The sequence below is a fragment of the Dreissena polymorpha genome, chromosome 11 (assembly GCF_020536995.1).
Source record: "Dreissena polymorpha isolate Duluth1 chromosome 11, UMN_Dpol_1.0, whole genome shotgun sequence".
NCBI classification, from domain to species: domain Eukaryota; kingdom Metazoa; phylum Mollusca; class Bivalvia; order Myida; family Dreissenidae; genus Dreissena; species Dreissena polymorpha.
Window position 1 is genome coordinate 19,930,483 of NC_068365.1, and position 21,195 is coordinate 19,951,677.

The 21,195-nt window shown below is 35.1% G+C and overlaps 3 protein-coding genes across 4 annotated transcripts in view; all 3 read right to left on the reverse strand.

Annotated features, from left to right (window-relative positions):
* The window catches only part of LOC127850654 (mucin-5AC-like), an 85,985-nt gene extending 75,005 nt beyond the window's left edge, over positions 1-10,980 (reverse strand). Inside the window, exons 1-7 of one of the 2 annotated variants that reach the window (XM_052383825.1) lie at positions 10,673-10,938; positions 6,883-7,028; positions 6,212-6,431; positions 5,235-5,678; positions 4,790-5,014; positions 3,925-4,027; positions 1,933-3,141 (exon numbers count right to left, since the gene is read on the reverse strand). In XM_052383825.1, the coding sequence (XP_052239785.1) occupies positions 2,472-3,141; positions 3,925-4,027; positions 4,790-5,014; positions 5,235-5,678; positions 6,212-6,431; positions 6,883-7,028; positions 10,673-10,730 (1,866 nt within the window). In that variant the 5' untranslated portion in view covers positions 10,731-10,938 and the 3' untranslated portion in view covers positions 1,933-2,471. Of the gene's footprint in view, positions 1-1,932; positions 3,142-3,924; positions 4,028-4,789; positions 5,015-5,234; positions 5,679-6,211; positions 6,432-6,882; positions 7,029-10,672 lie in introns of those variants that run through there. The other variant, XM_052383823.1, reaches the window with a different exon arrangement.
* Positions 10,981-14,420: 3,440 nt separating this feature from the next.
* Positions 14,421-19,233, reverse strand: LOC127851617 (cadherin-related family member 5-like). The gene is made up of 3 exons (XM_052385442.1): positions 18,533-19,233; positions 16,528-16,630; positions 14,421-15,995 (listed from the first exon to the last, which is right to left on the reverse strand). Exons 1-3 carry the CDS (start codon positions 19,224-19,226, stop codon positions 15,365-15,367), a joined length of 1,428 nt encoding a protein of 475 aa, XP_052241402.1. The 5' UTR covers positions 19,227-19,233; the 3' UTR covers positions 14,421-15,364.
* On the reverse strand, positions 19,228-20,640 carry LOC127849662 (uncharacterized). Its single transcript, XM_052382410.1, has 3 exons — positions 20,421-20,640; positions 19,644-19,878; positions 19,228-19,237 (listed from the first exon to the last, which is right to left on the reverse strand). The coding sequence occupies exons 1-3, from the start codon at positions 20,638-20,640 to the stop codon at positions 19,228-19,230; spliced, it is 465 nt and encodes a 154-aa protein (XP_052238370.1).
* Positions 20,641-21,195: the final 555 nt, after the last annotated feature.

Here is a 21,195-nt window from a genome sequence, read left to right on the forward strand (position 1 = left end):
GGTAGTATCAACAAATACGGCATACAATCTTTTTTGTTCATTTCATAAATAATTAATAACACCGTGTAACACAAAAAAGGTTATCAACAGTTCCCATATTTTGCCTTAATCCTGCCTGAGCCTCTATGTAGACATGATAGTGTTCAGCCCAATTGGTAAGTCTATTGTTAATGACTTTAGTAAATTATTTCCCAAAAGTATTTTATAATGTTATCCCTCTGTAACTATTAACATCCGGGTTTTTTTCACCTTTTTATGTTATGGAACAATAAACCCCTCACACCACACTTCAGGAAAACGTCCATATTCAAAGAATTTATTAAACAAATTACAAACAACTTTTACTACTAATTCCAAATTTAAAAAACTCATTAAGCAGATAATCAGTGCCACCTGATTTACCATTATGAATTTGCTTACAAGCACTTATAATGTCTTGATCAGTAAGTGCTACATTGAACTCACCAAACATTATATTTAATTCTCTATTTAAGCTATTTAACAAACTGATAAAAAAAAACATCTTCATCAGCTTGATAAAATCTAGAGTTATGGTCATTTATTGATTAAAAATATATTAAAAACTCCCTACTACTTATATCTTGCATATTATCTTTGCATGTACTATTATTATTTTTAACATTTTGAGTTAAGTTTTGCATTTGTAAGTCTTGCATTTTCTAATTTCGTTGTTTGATTTTTATCATAAGCATATTTCTTCTTTCTAATTGAACTTTTATAAAGGCTCCTAGATTCTACCATGCTTTGTCTATTTCCCTCCGAGGAATAATGTCTGTACATATTAAGATTAATATAATAACATTTTGTTAAATACTTACATTCATTATCAACATAGGCAGCAGTAAAAATAATGTTTTTATCAACACATTTTGTATTGTCAACAAGCTTTTTTTTAAATAATGGTGAACTTATATTTTCAATTACATCACAAACTTGGGATAAATAACTATCCAATAAATCACTGTTTTGGGTTTGATCTATACAGCCACTAATAGTTTCAAAGGTATTTATTACAGCTTCACAAATCCAATAATAACTTACCATACTCATTTACAGTCTTATCAAGGTTACATCTTGGTAAGTTTACATCTTGTTAATCATCAGGTAACAAATTGTCTACACAGACATGAACAGTGTTATGTTACACAAAATCTGGTCTTTCCCCACTCTAGCATTAAAATCTCCACATTCATAAAAAACTTGTTTTAATCCTTAGGATTAAACAGAACAGACTTTAGCTTTTATACGACTCATCTTCAAAATAACAATAAAACAATATGCAAGTATTATAATTAATTGGTTACGTTATTGAGAAAGCCTCAAAATTTATGTTTTTATATATATTTCCACTTGATGTCATTTGCGATAAAAAAGTATTTTTAGGAAGTCAGCCATGGTCAATAATCGTCTTACACTTTGAACGTTGAAACTAATAACGTGCATATATGTAACAATATAACATGAACAATATATACAGCGCTTTTAAGGATTCATACAACTAATTGAATATTATTTGTATTGCATATATGCATCGTTCTTTCTCTCTATTGCCTCTAAGGCATATATCACATCATTAAGCCTGCATTGATGAAATTAGCTTCCCTCTGGGAATACTGGGCTTTATTCGTGTGCACAAATTATCGTTCCAGATTGCTCGCGCCTTCCGCACTGGCTAATAAGGGACGACACTTTCACTTAAATAGGATTTTCACAAAGAAGAGACTTCATTAAAATACCAAACACGCGGAAAGTATCGTCCCCGATTAGCCTCTGTGGACTGTACAGGATTATTTGGGACGACAATTAACGCATATGCATTTAATCCCCCTTTACCCAGGGGGAGGCAGAAATAATAGACCACGGTATAAACATACATTCCCACCCTGTTAAACAAAGAAACAGCATACAGTATTGAGCGCGCTTATATTTATTTTCATAACTCATTGAAATTGTGCTTGTTTTACAGCAATTTGCTTTGTGTTTATAATCAAAATAAAGAAAATAAATAATCAAACATGAAATAAAGACATATAATTGCGAGCATGTATGAAAAAATGGAACTGTGGGTAATTGTCGACAACAGGTATGATACTTTTACAGCTCGGCAATTCTCGTGGTTTAAGTTGTTTAGACGTAGCTTCATAGACCTGACTTATTTCAACGCATTAATTTATTAAATATGCAGCCATGTATGTTTCAATTCACGGTGGATTCATATTGTAGGCTTTAGTGACAACTTAATAGTGATGGCATGCGATTTAACGCATAACTTGTTTGCAATAACTCTTAATTATCACATATCAAACATTAACGGACAAGTATAGGTCTTAATCCGCTTAAAATTTCCTGTTTGTCTAGAACAAGTTTTGGTCCAATTTTGAGTTTTCTCAGTTGTTTCACAGTAGTACCGAATCACTATTTGACGTCCGAACGCTTTCGGAACGAACCTTTTAGCTTCTGGAGTCAACCGAAGACGTTCCGGACCTTGCCGAGGAAGGAACGCTCGGGTTACTTATATTGTTAACATGGATGGTAACTGCCCCATCTTCCAACATTTTGTTCTTATCCAAAACACTTCCGGGTTTGGATTTTTCGTGATCGACTTTAGTCGATTCGGTAGACGTTTGACTGTGGTCATATACATTTGACAAGTCTTTTGAAGACTGGGTAAGGGCAAATGTCGGGTTAGACCCTGGGCCGTCATTTCCGCCAGGACCGCCGTTTGTCATAGGGGGCTTTCGATTGTCTTGAAGGCGGATGTAGGAAACACGTTTTACGGGCGTGTTTCCACCGTTAGCAATTGGACCACCGTTATATTGAAAACCATTGTTAACATCTACCGGTATTATATATGGCGCCGGTCTCATTAGCTCTGAATAGAGAGGATTTTCTATTACAGACGATTGATCGGGATTCCGTTTTTGAACAACTGTGTATAGTGGTTTCCCAACGCTGTATAAGGATCCTGGCCGGGAACCATTACTGAATCGATTCAGGAAACCGTTTTCGCGCTTGATGAAATCGTCCATCGGGGATTGGCTTCCTAGGAAAATGCGAACTTTTTCTGATCGTGTTCTCGGTTTGGATGGATGGGCCATCATAATATCATTATTTCTGGTCCTGAAAATAAAATCAGAATTGTCAATCTTAGTATAAGTTCAAATACTGTGTATCCTGAAATTACATAGCCTCTCGTAATGTTTTCGTATGAAGTGTCAGATTAATCAGGCTTGTTTAATTTGAGTTACAATGCTATGACGTTAAATTTTATTTACACTTAAATGTTTTATGAACATTGCTTGGCCAAGTGTGAGGTTGAGCGCTCTATAACCGGTTTAAACACCCAATACTTTGCATTGACCGTTCCAAGGCGGTGACCCCAGCTTTATTCATATTTTGTGTTTATGTTGGTTTGTATTGTGCTGTATTGTGCTGTTTTGTACTCTTTGGGCAATCGGTCACTTGCCTTAAATAAAGGACCAACTAATTGTTTATAATGAGAATTCAATACTGCTCCAGCAGCTGGAGTTTTACTTCTTTATATAGTTAAAAAAAAAGTGAAATACAATAACTATATAGAACGGTCGATGCAAAAAATCGGAGGTTAAATAGACCAAAAGTGATTGTATGTGAAACACTGAAATGGCATAAGACCCATGTTCGCATTCGCGACTCAATTAGTGTACCTCTTACAACAAATTAAACTTATAACTTACATGTTGACCACGGACTAAATTCGTCGCTTATCTCTAAAATAAGCTTAAACCCTATATTGACCTCAAGTGTTAAGCTACTGAAATACATCTTAAAATAAATTAAGCACTTACATACCAGTTGAGAACAAAAACATAGTTAAAATAGTATTTTGTAACTCTTCTTATAGAATTGTAACTATTAGCTTACCTCTTATAGTAACACCACATGCAGATGATGACGAAAATTGTGATGGCGACGCCGATAGGAATGAAGATGGCAAGATAATATAGTTGATTCATCTTGCCGCCCACTGAAAATACAACAGAACAACGTGAGCATCGTTCTTAATGGGCTGGACTTAATGCGTGTGCGTATATGTTTGTGATAACGGTAAGTCGAGCGAACTGCACAGGCTTATCTGGTATGACACTTAACGCACATGCATTGAGTCCAGCTTTCTCAGAGCGAGGCTAGTGTACTGATCAAAGTTATGTGCTCTTTAGTATATATACTTGTAGTAATCAACGTTCTGGGATGTTTATTATATGTACGTTTACAACAAACAACTCTTCCCAACACATTGAGAATACTTCACAAAAAAACTCATTATCAATTATATGTTGCGTTTGATTTAGAATAACACTAGCTTTTCGTTTACTGTGTGTTAAATTTATCAATACGTTCAAAGTGTTTCAACGTATGAGCATCAATTTTGAAAGACTCTTATTAAGCAATATTCAGGATCACAATACTAGATTCACCGGTGGGTTTTACTTTTCTGTTTCAATTATTTACTGCCATCTGCAATTCTAGGACAATAGGAGACTTTTAAAGACAAAAAATGAAATTAAGTGCAATACTTCTGGGTGGAGTCTAATGTTTTGAGAATAATAAACACATTCCAAAAAATTACAGAAAGTATAATTGTTAAATGTTCCCCATTTTAATCGGTAAAACATTACTTTTCCTGTATAATGAACATTGAAATAAAACCATAGCAGTTATTATTTAATTTACGATTCAATTTCAATCCGAACTCGATATGAGTTGTATATCCCCCTATTTACTTTACCTTTCTTCTCAGCCATTTGGACTGTAGTAATCTTAGTTGTCGGAATTTCGGTTGATATTTGTGATGCAGTTGTTGTTGGTTGTGGTGCAGTTGTTGGTTGTGTTGTTGTTGTTGGTTGTGGCATATTTGTTGTTGATGAAGTTGTAGTGGTTGTTGATGTAGTTGTAGTAAATACTGCGGGTATAACTTCTTCGCAGGTGATATTCAGCAGCATGTCAGGTTGGACTGGAACACAAACATTATACTTTATCAATTAAAGCAGATAACTGAGATGAAGTCTTACATGGATGACTAGAGAAGTAATATTTATTATAGGTCTAAATGGCTTGTACTTGGTCAGTAGATAAAAAGATCTAACATGATAATACTCCAGCAATCCGCATGAATATACAAACAATTATAGCGTACGTACCGGTAATACTAGTATTTAATATTCAATGGTTACCTCTTGCCTTGAACCAGATCATGGCTGGCGAGTCACGTGCACCGTTCTTGTGAATATCCTTCAGGAGCACCTCCGTTGTCTGTCCAGGTGACAAGGTGATGTTATGTGGGCGGTCTAAGTTATTATATATAAAGTTATCTTTCCAATGCTCGGTTGATTCCTTGCAAGGCCGAAAGAAACCTTCGGGTGTAAATAAAGCGCTGGAACACATTGCCGATGTGGCGTTGACGTCACGGTAGTGGCTTTCCAGACGCACGTCTATCCAGTCCAGAAAGAGCATGGATGAAGTCTGTGTGTGCAGATTTGTGAACGAACATTTGCACTCTTTGCTTGCTTTATTTGGATCAAAGATCTCGGTTGATCCGTCGAACCAGATATCTGTTGAATTGGTGACCTTGCTCATTTTCTTGAAGGGTCCTCCACACATTGGCAACTTGTCAGTAACTGCGGATAGGGATGATTTGTAATTATTGTATCCTCGTTGTAGCCCTAGGTGCAGAATCTTTTTGATTTCATATGTTTAACTTAAAAAGGATTTATAAAATATGGCCTAATGCAAACATACACCTGTTTAATTTTTGTATCGCTTATATGAATATAGAATAATGTATGTAAAGCAAAGGACAGAACACTGCAAATAGGATGCGAGGGTGGGCAGTGTACAACACTATGCATTAATATAAATATTTTTAACAACTTAAAGATAAGTTCAAATTGTGTACGCAAATAAATCGTTATATGAGCATTTTAAGCCTTCATCCCGGAAAATCATAAAGCATCGATGTTTCCTTTAAATGTAGCCGATGTAAGCAGTTCATGTGTGCTTTTTGTACAATCCTTACCGAAGTAGCGATCCATACATACATATGATATGCGCCCGGACTGAGTATTCAGAATGAGCAAGTTAACAACCCAGAACTCTGCAAACCATGCAAGCTGGCCATGGGAACAGTTATGTTTTCGTCTATGCAACTTACCGTTATCACAAACATATTCTAGCTGCACATACGATGACGGGGCCCCTGTGGTGGGGCTGACGACCTGCCACGGCGCCTGTATGTGTGAGCAGTTGGTGCGTCCTGAGCAGTTTTGATAAGCTTGGTACGTGTGCTCCAGTGTGAATGTTGCCGTTGGATCAGCCACATTGTAGCTGCAGCAGTCAGGTGTTTTGCCGCAGTGGTTGTCCTGTGGGCACATCTACAATTGAACCGATGGATTTTTTAAAATTTATTTTTACATTCATTCTATGGTAATTTATACATTGTTTATATGTGTATACTTATTAATTTCTAAATTGGTCATTTGTTATATTAATTGTATGTTTATTTTGATAATATTTGCATGCTTTTGATATTTCATATTTAGGGTATCTTTATTATATTCATATATAGTTTTCTGTGAAAGTAGATAATATCTGCATATTCATTGGTGCATATTCTAAAACAGCTGGGCCTATTAATATGTCAAAAACACTTATAAATGTCGCATAAACATTACCGGGAGAAACTGTTCGTACATTTTTTTATGCGCGTTTGAACGTTTTCAATTTATACTTATTAGGTACAGACAATCCATTCTGGTCATAGAAGACCAGAGTAATAACGACATCAACATTAAAATATGGCAAACCAAACGATCATCTTTGTACCATAGCATCCTTACGTCCCGCAATCAAGTTTGTTAACCGAATGATCGAGTTACTCGAGCATTGGAGGTTGAAGAAGTCGCAGGTGGGATCTGTACCGTAGCACGCATTGCTAATGCTTTCGGGTACCTGCTGAATGCTCAAACCCACTGAAATTATAAATAAGGAGCAACTTTCATTGTGCTATTTTTCAGTTCTATCCAGACGCTCAACATCAGAACTATGTCACGGAAAATGACATCATTTCTTAAACGCCGAAGGACAAGAATAAATTGCATCTGCGTATACACACTAGCGGTTCATTGCAATATGTATATTTCCATTTTATTTAAACGAGTGCATATGTTCATATGAATCTCGTACTAAGATAACGCGTTTGTGGGCGTATGTTTAGTACCTTGCTAAATAGCAAAGATGTCGCGTTCCAGAGGCGACACTATGTCTTTTTATTGTAGATGTAATGCACCGAGATATGTACACATCGGCATATATCTTCTCAAGCAAACTAGCTAGTATGTTATGTACATGTATAACGAGGTATCTAACCTGGGAGTTATATCTATAGCAATGGTCCGTTACTGTCATACAGTGGACCTTTAAATCGCCTCTAAAGCAGAGGATGTTGATTTTAATGGCATTCTCGAAAATGTGATCAAGGTTGCGTGTTGCTGTGAACGTGGCTTTGTGTCTGCGCTGATGTGCATTTTGAAGTTTACGAGGTCCTTCCACGCCTGCGGCTCCATTATGTTTACCCAGACATTTACCTAATTAAATTACTAGAGCCGCGAATATTGGGACGAAGTTTGAACTATAGCTTGTAAATTTAAACTTTTAGTGCTTTAAGAAAGATTTTCAATTTTGTATTGGCTTTGTTCTTTGTTGGTAAACGCGGTGGAATCCCCATCTCTCTGCTAGGATGATCCCAAACATAGCTCACGTGCGCTGGTAGCTGGGATTGCACCCGGGTCGCTTGGGTGAGAAGAGCGTTACCATCCAATGCGCTAACCTTCAGATTTAAACTAATGTTTGATACCGATGTATTACATATTCTTTCATCAATTCCTTGTAAAAAAAAAAAATAAAGCAGTAAAGAAGAAGGGGCAAATATATGAGCTTAGTTTTCTTCAATCGACTGTGTTCAGAGAAATATTATGAATTGTTAATCAGCTCATCCGTTCACAAACCCATCCATTTAGCCCGTCGTTTGAAAGTTCATTATTGCTTGATTCATTCATTCGTTTATTAAAGTGGCCTTTTCACATTTTGTTAAATTGACAAAATAAAAAAAAATGTTTCAGATTCGCAAATTTTCGTTGTAGTAATGATATTTGTGAGGAAACAGTAATACTGAACAGTCACCATGCTCTTAAATATCCAGTAAATGCATCTTTTGAAGATTTAAAAACCTGAAAATTATAAAGCGTTGCAACGCGAAACGATTGAATTATTTAGAGAGTTCTGTTGTTGTTGTTATATTTATGTGATACTACGCGGATTGCTTATATAAAGTATAAAATACAGCACTGATTGTACGAGCACGGATGGCCGAGTGGTCTAAACGATAGACTTTTACTCTAGTGGTAAGGGGTTCGAGCCCAGCTGATGACTACTTGTTTCTTTCTTTAATTTTATTCTTGTTTTTTCGGGAGTTTTATAGATCCAGTGTTTGCATTTATCAATATAAAGCATTGAATGACTAACTTTAATACATGCCAAAATCTGTGAAAAGGACCATTTTATATATGTGTTTTTTTCTTTATACTATTATTTCTAAACAAACTGAATAAAAACAAACAATCGAAACACTATATTAACATTCACGGTCTACAAGCATATCCATGCCAATGTGTTAAAACGAACAATATAAGTAAAGAAGGGACGACTATATGCTGTCTTAAGTCAAATTCTATGGCTTAAATTAATGTGTATGGACCGTTTGGTACGTGAATAACGATAAAACGGATTTAGGTATCACGTTTCTTGCTTTTAGTTTACAATGCACTGATTCAACAGATTTCGAATATATTCCAAACCCAATTCAATTTGCGACGGTTTGTGAAAAGAAAACCTGAACTTGAAATATTTAATCTTATAGGCGTTTGAGCACGGTTATTTTAAATATAAAAATTAAGCCCAGACCTTCTTATGAAGAGTTTTCCATGTACACTGTCGATCGCCCAGCATTTATTGAAATTTTCTAGAATAAAATGTTTTATTTTGATGGTGTCTTACCTACGCATATTTCATGTAATTATAGCATAACTTGTTTTTTTTCTAAACACGCAAAAAAAATCAAACAACGTATGAGATTTTTATTGAATCGTAGAATTTTGGTTGCAGTAACCGACTGTCATCTATTACAACACTGATGTGACTGTCTCAGCTTTATTTATTGTCTAAATGAGTTCGAATTAACTGAAAATATCTAAAAAAGTGTTTTACAAAGCGAGCATTATGTTATGACATAAATAAACCATGTAACGATATGTTTACGTTATTTAACAAATATTAACTATTGACCAAAGGAAGAGTTTGCTCTGTGCGTTCAATAAAACAACGAGGAGTTTTCGAAAAGATCTTTAATTTTTGACAGACAATGAAGGGAAAATAATACTTTAAAGCCCAAGCTAGTTTTTATCGATTGTAATATATTTTATGAATCCTTGCTTACTAGACTATAAAATATTTACCAAACTATTGACATCATCTCATGAAACTGCCTGTTTAAACAAATTTTAACGGAAAATCGAACACGAAGAAATAAACAAACTACCAGTATAAGGTTACAAAACCTAAACCGAATTTAAACGATTCTCCAATAATGTTCATGTTTCGGGATATCTTTTGTGCTTCGCTGACAAACTACTACGATTTGTAAGATTGAACAAAAGAAAAGAGCTAACACTGCAATTTTTTTTACCCAAACTGTCTTTTTCCACTTATATAAAGCGCCATTCTCAAATCATTAACAATATGTAACAACAATCTATATTCACAGCAAAACGATGCACGTTTATTTGCCATTAACGTTACTGTTATATGAAGTATTTACATATGGGTCGAACTGCTGAATATTTATTTAAGATTTTTTTTATAAATTGATGTTTACACAAAAATATGCGCAAACACTCATTTTTTCAGTTCATTTTATAGAAACAGTATATTCATATTTTTAGAGTGATTTTTATTTGATATAACTGCTCAATTTTTCCAAATGCACTTACCATGAAAAAATATAACAACTGATACTAGCATGTTACTATGTTCATAGAAGATAATATTCAAATCTGTAATATAAAAATAAAGTTTGCAATGATAATCTTATAGCACGTTACTCGCAACGTTAGCATATTACGTATCGCTGAATTAATATGATTCATCTTGATTTGAAGAAAATGTGAATTATGAAAAGAAACATGCCTACTTATATCGGAGACAGAAGTATGAATATATGTGGCATTCGTCAAATGACCCTTACATAATCCATAAAAATCTATATTTTAGTTTACAATTTGGCACAGACATCTACAGAATCGGAATTCATTTATTTTAGGCCTACAATTATCTGCGTATTAGGAAGTAATCAATATTAAACGTTTCCTATATACAGACCACACCCACTATTTGAAATATTCATTACAACAACAATACAAAATCAATTATCGATCTCAATCTAGTGAAAGATATAACATCAATATGTATGAATATTATTGTAAGGTATGTAATAAAATGGAATACAAAACAGTTCTAGTATTTTTAAAAGAATACATTTTAACATATTAAAATTACTTACCAAAACAATTGTATATCAAAACACTTGTTAAAGTCCATAAACCGTAAGGATGTGCCATCGTCCTAAATGCAGATGAAGCATTAATATCACTGCTTTTCTCAATATATATTATCGTCGTGTTTGATTCTTAAAACATATATGGTTAAGTCAAATAATGTTTCAACTAGGAAGAAGTCTATACGTTCAAGTACTCCCCGTAGAAAATCAATACAGCGCGCAGTCGTTCGTTCCAATTCGACTTGTATTATTAAATTTGAAAATACGGAAGCAAATAAAGACTGACACACTTGTATAAATCATTTCATATCGTCTAATTAACAACGATATTCGTTCTAATTACATATCGAATGAAATAGCCACGCATCAGAATTCGAAATAATGTATTCATTGATCGATAAGCAATTTAAATCTAACATTATCAGAGAAATTGATTAGCACATGAAATAAAAACTACATTTCGAAATTATGTCACCAGGCCTTTTTTATTTAAGGGTATACATGTTTTTATAATGACAGTTGTGTATCTTTCATATAGGAGCATTAGGCATGTTAGAAACTCGTTTTTTAAATATGCTTATATTAGACAAGAACAGCCTGCCATTGTAAACGCTGGTCTGCGCCGACTTGGTTGAAAACGTGTATAGATTCTTAAGTTAACGGTACTTTTTTATCACATGTAAACGTTACGTTAAAACTGATGTGTTAGCTTATTGCAAAGAGATTATTTTGCTAAAATATAGTTTCAAAATTGATTACGGTGTTGCTTGTAATAGCAATTGTAACTGTGTCGAAATTTAACAGGTTGTTAGCTTTAACAGTTGTACAAATGTGAAGCAGCCGGGCACTTGTTCAGTCGCAACGAATGTAGCTGACATTTTTTACTAAAACAAAACTTGCAAATATAATTGAGGTTTTACCACCAAATTGCCGAAATACAGTTCGTTTGCTTTAGTTTGCATTATAACATATGGACCTGTATTATTCGAAAGAAGAACAAGACATAACATTGCTTCCGTAGTAATAAAATACAATCCACTTGCTGGGTGCGTTATTTGTAAAAAAAGGCCTTTGCGGTGTCGAGTATGTGAAAATCATTCGAGCGTTTAAGTGGGTGACGAACAGATTCATGCCTAATTATTATGTATGATTTGTTGATGGTATGTGGATAGTGTAACCGAATAAATGCAAACCCTCAATATTGTAATCGTTGAATAAAATTTTATTCTTAAAGCTGCTAGTTTGAATTATTGATTATTCATCTGTTTATTATAAACACTATGATTAAATATTTACATGGGAATTAGTGTGGTTTTATTTGTGCAAACTTATATATTTTTTATATTATATATTATATTATATATTGCTTTTGATATCGTCATGGATTGTTAATCTTCATTTCATATTATAAGTTAACTCAATCGGCGATATTTTAACTACCGATCGCTTTATTTTCGAGATTGTAAATGCGGCGCAATTATTCCTTTTTGTTCGCACAAATTTGGTCTGGTATACGCGTTTAAAAAGAAACGCATTAATGCAATCTCCAATATTTAAGCTGTTGCGTTGCAATGCTATATTCAATACAATATTGAAGAAATTTAAAAATATAATGAATCAAATATCGTTAAGTCGCTTTTAAATTGTCGAGTTAAGTAAATATAATTTTAAACAAACAATGCCAATTCGCTCACATGCGCTTAAATGAGATTAGAAGAAAGTAACCTGTTTTGGCAAAAGCTTGTGTTTTCACTACAATATTATGAAAACTACCACCCAAGCAAGAAGGTAGTGTTTAGATTATAGCAATATAAGGGCAATTACCAGCAGTAGTAGTTTTACTATTTCTACATATATATAAGAAATGCTACCACCCGTCACTTAAGAAGTCAAAGTTTTTTCTCCTGTAACAGTATAAGGAAAATTACCACCAGTTATCCAAGAAAGTAGTGTTTTCACTATAACAAGTTAAGGAGAATGGCAACCATGTCGCTTATCGCTAGAACCTTTTTTAAGCATGCTTTTTCATATTGTTTAACAAAAAGTGACTTGTAGTAGGTTTCACTTAATTCACAATCCCCCACCTTTGGTCGCCATAAAATTTCGATGAGCCGACACCGGTTTCGATCTCGGCCGATTTATCAATATACCACATTTTCTGGGCAAGTGGTATGTTAATGAGACAAAAATGTAACCTCTAGAGTGTCTATAAGCGTTTTTTCAAATTGATATAGTTTTGATGCCAGATTTTCAATTATGTCCAAGATATTATGTATACACTTATTCTGTAAAAAGTAACATGAAAAAGTTGCAAAACCTGTGGTCTCCAGAGAATTCACGTGGTTAAAGTTTACGACGCAAAACGGGAGACTAACGCCGGACAAAAGGCGATCTCAAAAGCTGACAATGAGCTCGTGTGAGATACAAAAAGAATAACAGGTCACTGTCTGATCTGTTTGTAATATATAAGGCAATGCTTACAATAATATAACGGCGAGGCCAAAAACAGGTCAAATGACAAAAGTGATATTCTTTCCCGCCAAAACTGCAGCGTTTAGCGATTTTTTTTCATTATTTGTTTAAAATCGCGGACTTAGAGGGTTACTGTCTGATCTTTATGTAATATATCAGGCTCGGCACGATTAAAATAACGAAGCCTTGCCAGATACTTAAAAAAAGATCAGACAGTAACCTGTTATTCTCTATATGGTCGCCATCCAATTATGTTATACTTAATCTTTACATATTTCTGTTTGAATTAATGTCAACGTGTTCACGTGTACAACCGATTTGAATTTCACGCAATACCTGGAACAGATCAAAAGTTGTGGTAAAGCTGCAGGCTTATAAAAGTAGCATTAGCAATAACAAGTCATTTAAACGACGTTTAATATGTTCTTCATGATACATGAATACACGAATAAAAGTCCTTTAGAATAAATCATTATATGCAATAGGTTCGTAGACAGTGAAAACGTTTTTTTATGAAAGTAAATATAATGACATAAATATTTTACGCAATGTTTATTGTTAATGTTGCCGAAGTGAAGATATAATAAGCATCATCAGTAGTAACTAATGCTATTGTTGTGGTGATAATAATAGGAGAAGGAGGAGCAACAGCCCCAGTAATATCGGTCGTCGTCGTTTCCACTGAATGAATAAACTTTCGCTGATTTATATTTTCACTGTGAACTTTCTTTAGATACCGTACTTTAATTTAACAAGTCATTAATATATAAATTATGTATATGTTTGATCAACCGCGTTATAGGATTTTACGCTTTTTAATTTGCGTAATTGAAAATGCACTATTCTAGGTTACGGGTATGAACACGTCACATGACGCACCACGAACATAAACAATACGATAATATATACGATAATGTATATAGTATATGTTTATCACAGACTGGATAAACTAATTGTCACTCATAGAAAACATTTTTTAATCCTATCCTTAGGATTTAACAGGACAGACTTAAGCGTATACATTAAAATAACAATAAAGCAATATGCAAGTATTATGATTAATTGGTTACGTTATTGAGAAATCATCAACAGTTACGTATGAGTATATATTTCTCCTTGATTTCATTTCCAATAAAAAAAATCAGAAGTCGGTAATGTCAATAATTTTTCTTACAATTTGATCGTTCAAACATATAATGTGCATCTATGTAACAATATGACATGAACAATATATACAGCGTATCTCAAGATGAATAAAACGAATACAATATAATTTTTCTCTATATTGCCTCTAAAAGGCATATATCACATCATCAAGCCTACATTCATGAACTTAGCGTCGCTCTGTGAAAACTGGGCTTAATTTATGTTTAAAAATAATTGTTTTAGATTAGCCTGTGCAGTCTGCATAAGGTAATCAGGGACGACACTTTCGTCTTAAATTTGATTTTCACAAAGAAGAGACTTTCTTTAAACTTCCTTAAAATACTATTAATGCGGGAAAGTGTCGTCCTTATCTATCCTCTGCGGACTGAACAGGCTAATATGGGACGACACTTTTCACATATACATTAAATTCCCCTTTTTCCATGGTGAGGCTGAAATAATACACCGCGGTATAAACTATGATACATTCCCACTTTGTTAAACACAGCAACCGCATACAGTATTGAGCGCGCTTATATTTATTTTCATACCTCTTAGAAAATGTGCGTGTTTAACAGCAATTTTCTTTGTGTTTGTAATTAAAATAAAGAAAAGTGATCCTACAACGTGAAATTAAGGAATATAATTGCAAGATTGTATAAATCAATGGGATAGCAGGTAACTGTTGAAAACAGGTATGATACTTTAACAGCTCGTCAGTTATCGTAGTTTAAGGTTCTTAGACCTGGCTTAAAAGACCTAACTGTTTTTAACACAAACATGGCATCCTCTGTTTCTTTCATTTACTAAAGAAGCAACCATGTATTTTCCAATACAAGATTGATTTTTATTGTAGGCTGTAGCGACAACTTAATATGGATGGCAGGGGATTTAAGCATAACTTTTTTGAAATAACTCTTAATTATCACATCTCAAACATTAGTAGATCATACGTATATGTCTTTATCCGCTAAATATTTCCTCGGTTTGTCTAGAAACAAGTATTTGATTTTCTCAGTTGTTTCATAATGATTCCGAATCATTTTTGGACGTCCGAACGCTTTTGAAACGAATCTTTTAGCTTCCGGAGTTAACCGAAGACGGTCCGGACCTTGTCGAGGAAGGAACGCTCGGGTTACTTATATTGTTTACATGGATGGTAACTGCCCCATCTTCTAACATTTTGTTCTTATTCAAAACACTTTCGGGTTTTGATTTTTCGTGATCGAGTGAAGTCGATTCTGGAGAGGAATTGCTGGGGTCATAGACATCTGACAAGTCTTTTATAGACTGGGTAAGGGCAAATGCCGAGTTAGACACTGGGCCGTCATTTCCGCCTGGACCACCGTTTGTCATGGGTGTTTTCCGACTGTCTCGCAGGCGGATATAAGAAACATGTTTCCCGGGCGCGTTTCCGCCGTCATCTTGGAGATCAGTAGACTCCGGTATTATATATGGTACAGATCTCATTGGCTGTGAATAGATAGGGTTTTCTTTTACGGATTGCGGTGCAGAATTCCGGTTTGGCCCCACTGCGTATACTGGTTTCCTGACACTGTATAAAGATCCTGGCCGTGAACCATTACTGAATCGATTCAGGGTACCGTTCTCGCGCTTGATGATTTCGTCCATCGAGAGGAAGCGGATTTTTTCTGATTTCGTTCTTTGTTTTGATAGATGAGCCATCATATTATGATTATTACTGGTCCTGAAATATTTTCAAAAATGCCGATCGTAATATATGTTCAAATACTGTGTATCCTGAAATTAATTGCATTGTCGTTATGTTTTCATATGAAGTTTCGGGTACGCCAGGATTGTTCGAAAGCACACAGTGAAATAACACAGACTTTATCAGGATAAAACTATATTTTTCATAGCCACTACTAATATAAAGAAACGTCATTATGAATATAAAATGATTAAAACGTGTATCAAGGCATTTCAAAACATAGGGGGTTAATAGACCAGCAACCAAGTGATTTTGTGTGAAATTCTGAAATGGCATAAGACCCCTGTTCGCATTCGCGGCTCAACTGGTGTACCTCTTACAACAAATTAAACCTATGAATTACATTTTGAACACGGAATGCATTTCGTCGCTTATCCCTTAAATAAGGTTAAACCCTGAATTGACCTCATACACAAAGTGTTAAGCACTTACCTACCAGATTAGAACATAAACATAGTTTAAATAGTATTTTGTAACTCTCCTTATAAAATTGTAACTATTAGCTTACCTCTTATAGTAACACCACATGAAGAAGATGACGAAAAGGGTGATAGCGACGCCGATAGGAATGAAGATGGCCAGATAATACAGTTGATTCATCTTGCCGCCCACTGAAAAGACAACAGAACAACGCGAGTTTCGTTTTTAATGGGCTGGGCTTAATACATGTGCGTTAAGTGTCCCGGATAAGTCTGTGCAGTCCGCAAAGGCGTATATAGGACGACACTTTCCGCCTAAACTTAGTGGTCGTTTAAGAGGGACTTTCCTTTCACGAAAAATTCAATACAAGCGTCGAGCGGACTGCACATGGTAAACTGGCATGACTCTTTCAGAATGCAGGATCATGTGACTTTGTGGGGTTCCACAATTTAACTTTATTGGATGTATGTATACACGACGGTAATTGGTGCTTTATTTCAAATAACTTTTTTAAAGGGATCTTTCACGTTTTGGTAAGTTATCAAAATTGAAAAAAAAGTTGTTTTAGATTCGCAAATGTTCGTTTTAGTTATGATATTTGTGAGGAAACAGTAATACTGAACATTTACCATGGTCTTATATAGCCATTAAATGCATCTTTTGACGACTTAAAAACCTGAAAATTATAAAGCGTTGCAACGCGAAACGATTGAATAATTTGGACAGTTCTGTTGTTGTCGTTTAATTTTGTGAAACTACAAAGATTGCTTATATAAACTATAAAATACGTCTTTTATGCGTACTTGGCAGGATGGCCGAGCGGTCTGATTGGTTTTTACTTCAGGACTCCGGGGGTCACTGGTTCGAGCCCTGCTGCGGGCTACTTTTTTTTTCATTTTTTAATTTTTATTCTTGATGTTTTACTGGAGCTTTTTAGGTCCAATGTTTACATTTATCAATATAAAGCATTCAATGACAATCTTCAAAACATGCCAAAATCTGTGAAAAGGCCCCTTTAAATAATTTTCCTTAAGAATTTCAACTAGGGCATAAAAGACAGATTTGTATGCTGCGTATGGCAATGTGAAATTAATCGGAATTACTTTATTTAATAAGCCTGAGTACACGGTAGTTTTAACGCAACGTGAAATTTTGTCAACGATTTCAGACGTATTCGAGAAATTATTATTATACCTTAAGATATTGGCACAAACTGCAAGAAAAACTGTCTTTTATGCACTAAAGATTTTAGCAAATGTATTTCAATAACTTGAGATACTTGCGAAAAAAAGTTCCAAAAGGTGTGTTTACATTCTGTCCGGCCCGTGTGTAATTCACGGGAAACCCTTTTGATTGTGCACCCTGTCTTTACGCACATGCATTTAGCCCAGCTTTTTAAGAACGAGGTAAGTGTAATGATCAAAGTTATGGGCTCTTTAGTATATATACGAATAGTAATCAACGTTCTGTGATTTTTATTAAATGTACGTTTACAACACACAAGTCTCCCAAACACATTGAGAATAATTCACAAAGAAACTCATTATCAATTATACGTTGCGTTTGATTTAGAATAACACAAGCTATTCATTTAGTGTATGTTAAATATATAAATTCTTTCAAAGTGTTCTAACGTATGAGCATCAATTTTGTAAAACCTCATTCAGGATCACAATACTAGTTTCATCGGTGGGTTTTACTTTTCTGTTTTAAGTATTTACTGTCATATCTGCAATTCTAGGACAATAGGAGACTTTTTATGGATAAAAAATGAAATCACGTGCATTGCTTCTGGGTGGAGTCTAATGTTTTGAGAATAAGACAAAAATCCAGGAAATTACAGAAAGTATTAATGATCAAACATGCCCCATCTTCATCGTTACATTACTTTTCCTGTATAATAAACATTCAAATATAACCATAGCTGTTATTATTTAATTTACAATTCAATATATGCGAAACGTAAACATCAATATTTTTAGTTTTGTTTGTTTATATATTACTTAGTATATAAAACTGTTTTAAAATGTGATTTTATTCGCATGACTCTGAACTCGACATGATTTGTATATTCTCCTTCCTATTTATTTTACCTTTCTTCTCAGCTATAGGGATTGCAGTAGTCTTAGTTGTCTGAATTACGGTTGGTATTTGTGGTGCAGTTGTTGTTGGTAGTGGCTTATTTGCTGTTGGTTGTGGCGTTGTTGTTGGTTGTGGTATAGGTGTTGTTGGTTGTGGTGTAGTTGTTGGTTGTGGTGTAGTAGTTGGGTGTGGTGTAGTTGTTGTTGGGTGTGGTGTAGTTGTTGGTTGTGGTGTACTTGTTGGTTGTGGTGTAGTTGTTGTTGGTTGTGGTGTAGTTGTTGTTGGTTGTGGTGTACTTGTTGGTTGTGGTGTAGTTGTTGGTTGTGGTGAAGTTGTTGTTGGTTGTGGTGTAGTTGTTGGTTGTGGTGTAGTGGTTGGTTGTGGTGTAGTTGTTGTTGGTTGTGGTGTAGTTGTTGGTTGTGGTGTAGTGGTTGGTTGTAGTGTAGTTGTTGTTGGTTGTGGTGTTGTTGTTGGTTGTGGTGTAGTTGTTGGTTGTGATGTAGTTGTTATTTGTTGTGGTGGTGTTGTTGTTGGTTGTGTTGTTGTTGGTTGTGGTGTAGTTGTTGCTGGTTGTGGTGTAGTTGTTGTTGTTTGTGGTGTTGTTGGTTGTGGGGTAGTTGTTGTTGGTGAAGTAGTTGTGGTTACTGATGTAGTTGTAGTAAATACTGCGGGTAAAACTTCTTCGCAGGTGATATTCAGCAGCATATCAGGATAGGCTGGAACACAAATATTATACTTTAATGATTAAAGCAGATAGCTGAGATGATGTCTTACATGGATGACTCACGTAGTAATATATCTTATAGATCCGAATGGCGTGTACTTGCCAATAAATACAATATTACTCCTACAAGCTACATGCATATAGAACAAATAATAGCGTACGTACCGGCAATACTAGTATATAATATTCAATGGTTACCTCTTGCCTTGAACCAGATCATGGCTGGTGAGTCACGTGCACCGTTCTTGTGAATATCCTTCAGAAGCACATCCGTTGTCTGTCCAGGTAACAAGGTTATGTAATGTTGGCTATTATATATAAAGTTATCTTTCCAATGCTCGGTTGATTCCTGACAACGCCGAAAGAAACGCTCGGGCATAAATATAGCGCTGGAACACATTGCCGAGGAGGCGTTGGCGTCACGGTAGTGGCTCTCCAGGCGTATGTCTATCAAGTCCAGATTGAGCGTGGTCAAAGTCTGTGTATGCATATTTGTGAGCGAACATTTGCACTCTTTGCTTGCTTTAGTTGGATCAAAGGTCTCGGTTGATCCGTCGAACCAGATATCGGTGGAGTTAGTGACTTTGTTCGTTTTCTTGGAGGGTCCTCCACACATTGGCATCTTGTCAACAACTACGGATAGAGATTATTCGTAATTATTGTATCGCGTTGGTAGCCCTTCATTCAGAAGGAATAAAATCTTTGATTTAATATTTTTGCTTACTTAAAAAAAGCTTTCTCAAATATGGCACAATTAAAACATGCATATGTTTATTTTTTGCATCGTTTGTATGAATATAGAATAATGTACATGTATGTAAAGCAAAGGACAGAACACTGAAAATGGGATGCGAAGGTGGGCACTGTACAACACTAGGCATTAATATAAATAGTGTAAACAACTGTTTGTAGTAAAGACAATTCAAAACTATGTACGCAAATGAATCGTTACATGAGCATTATAAGCCTACATCCCGGAATATCATAAAGTATCGGTGTTTCCTTTAAAATGTAGCCGATGTAAGCGGTTTACGTGCGCTTGTTTTACAATACGTACCGATCCTTACATATGTTATGAGGCCGGACTGAGTATTCAGAATGTACAATTTAACAGTCCAGCACTCTGCAAACCGTGCAAGCTTGCCGTGGGAACAGTTGCGTTTTCGGCCACTTACCGTTATCACACACATATTCCAGCTGTACATACGATGACGGGGCCCCTGTGGTGGGGTTGACGACCTGCCACGGCGCCTGTATGTGTGAGCAGATGGTGCGTCCGGAGCAGTTTCGATAAGCCTGGTACGTGTGCTCCAGGGTGAATGTTGCCGTTGGATCAGCGTCCATGTAGCTGCAGCAGTCAGGTGTTTTGCCACAGTGGTCGTTCTGTGGGCACATCTACAAGTGAAACGATTTATTTTTGTAACATATATTTTAACATGGATTCTATGGTATTAATGATACAATAATTTATACATTGTTTATATGTGTATACTAATTATTTCTAAATTTCACATTTTGTAATAGTAATTGTATCTTTATATTGATTATATTTGTATGCTTTGTTATATTTGAATATTTAGTGTTTGTGTATCTTTATTATATTAGTGTATCGTTTTTTTCGTATATTAATTGGGGCATCTGAAACAGCTGGACCAATTAATATGTCAATACCTCATATAAATGTCACACAAACATTACTGGAAGATTTTTTGTGTGCGTATTCTTAATAAATACATTGTCTGTGCCCGTTTGAACGTTTTCAATTGAGACTTATTAGGTACAGGCCATCCATTCTGGTCATAGCAGACCAGAGTAATTACGACATCAACATAAAAATATGGCAAACCATACGATCATTTTTTACCATAGTATCCTTACTTCCCGCAATCAGGTTTATAAAACGAATGATCGAGTTACTCGAGCATTGAAGACTGAAGAAGTCGCAGGCGG

Bases quoted from the DNA above. Each gene is read 5' to 3' on its own strand.
- LOC127851617 (XM_052385442.1), bottom strand. From the start codon at position 19,226: ATGCTGCTGAATATCACCTGCGAAGAAGTTTTACCCGCAGTATTTACT. The intron at 16,631-18,532 runs GTAAAATAAATA...TTGTCTTTTCAG, and splicing joins CCCTATAGCTGAGAAGAAAG to TGGGCGGCAAGATGAATCAA. The intron at 15,996-16,527 runs GTAAGCTAATAG...AAAATATTTCAG, and splicing joins ATGTGGTGTTACTATAAGAG to GACCAGTAATAATCATAATA.
- LOC127849662 (XM_052382410.1), bottom strand. From the start codon at position 20,640: ATGTGCCCACAGAACGACCACTGTGGCAAAACACCTGACTGCTGCAGC. The intron at 19,879-20,420 runs GTAAGTGGCCGA...CTCTATCCGTAG, and splicing joins GGAATATGTGTGTGATAACG to TTGTTGACAAGATGCCAATG.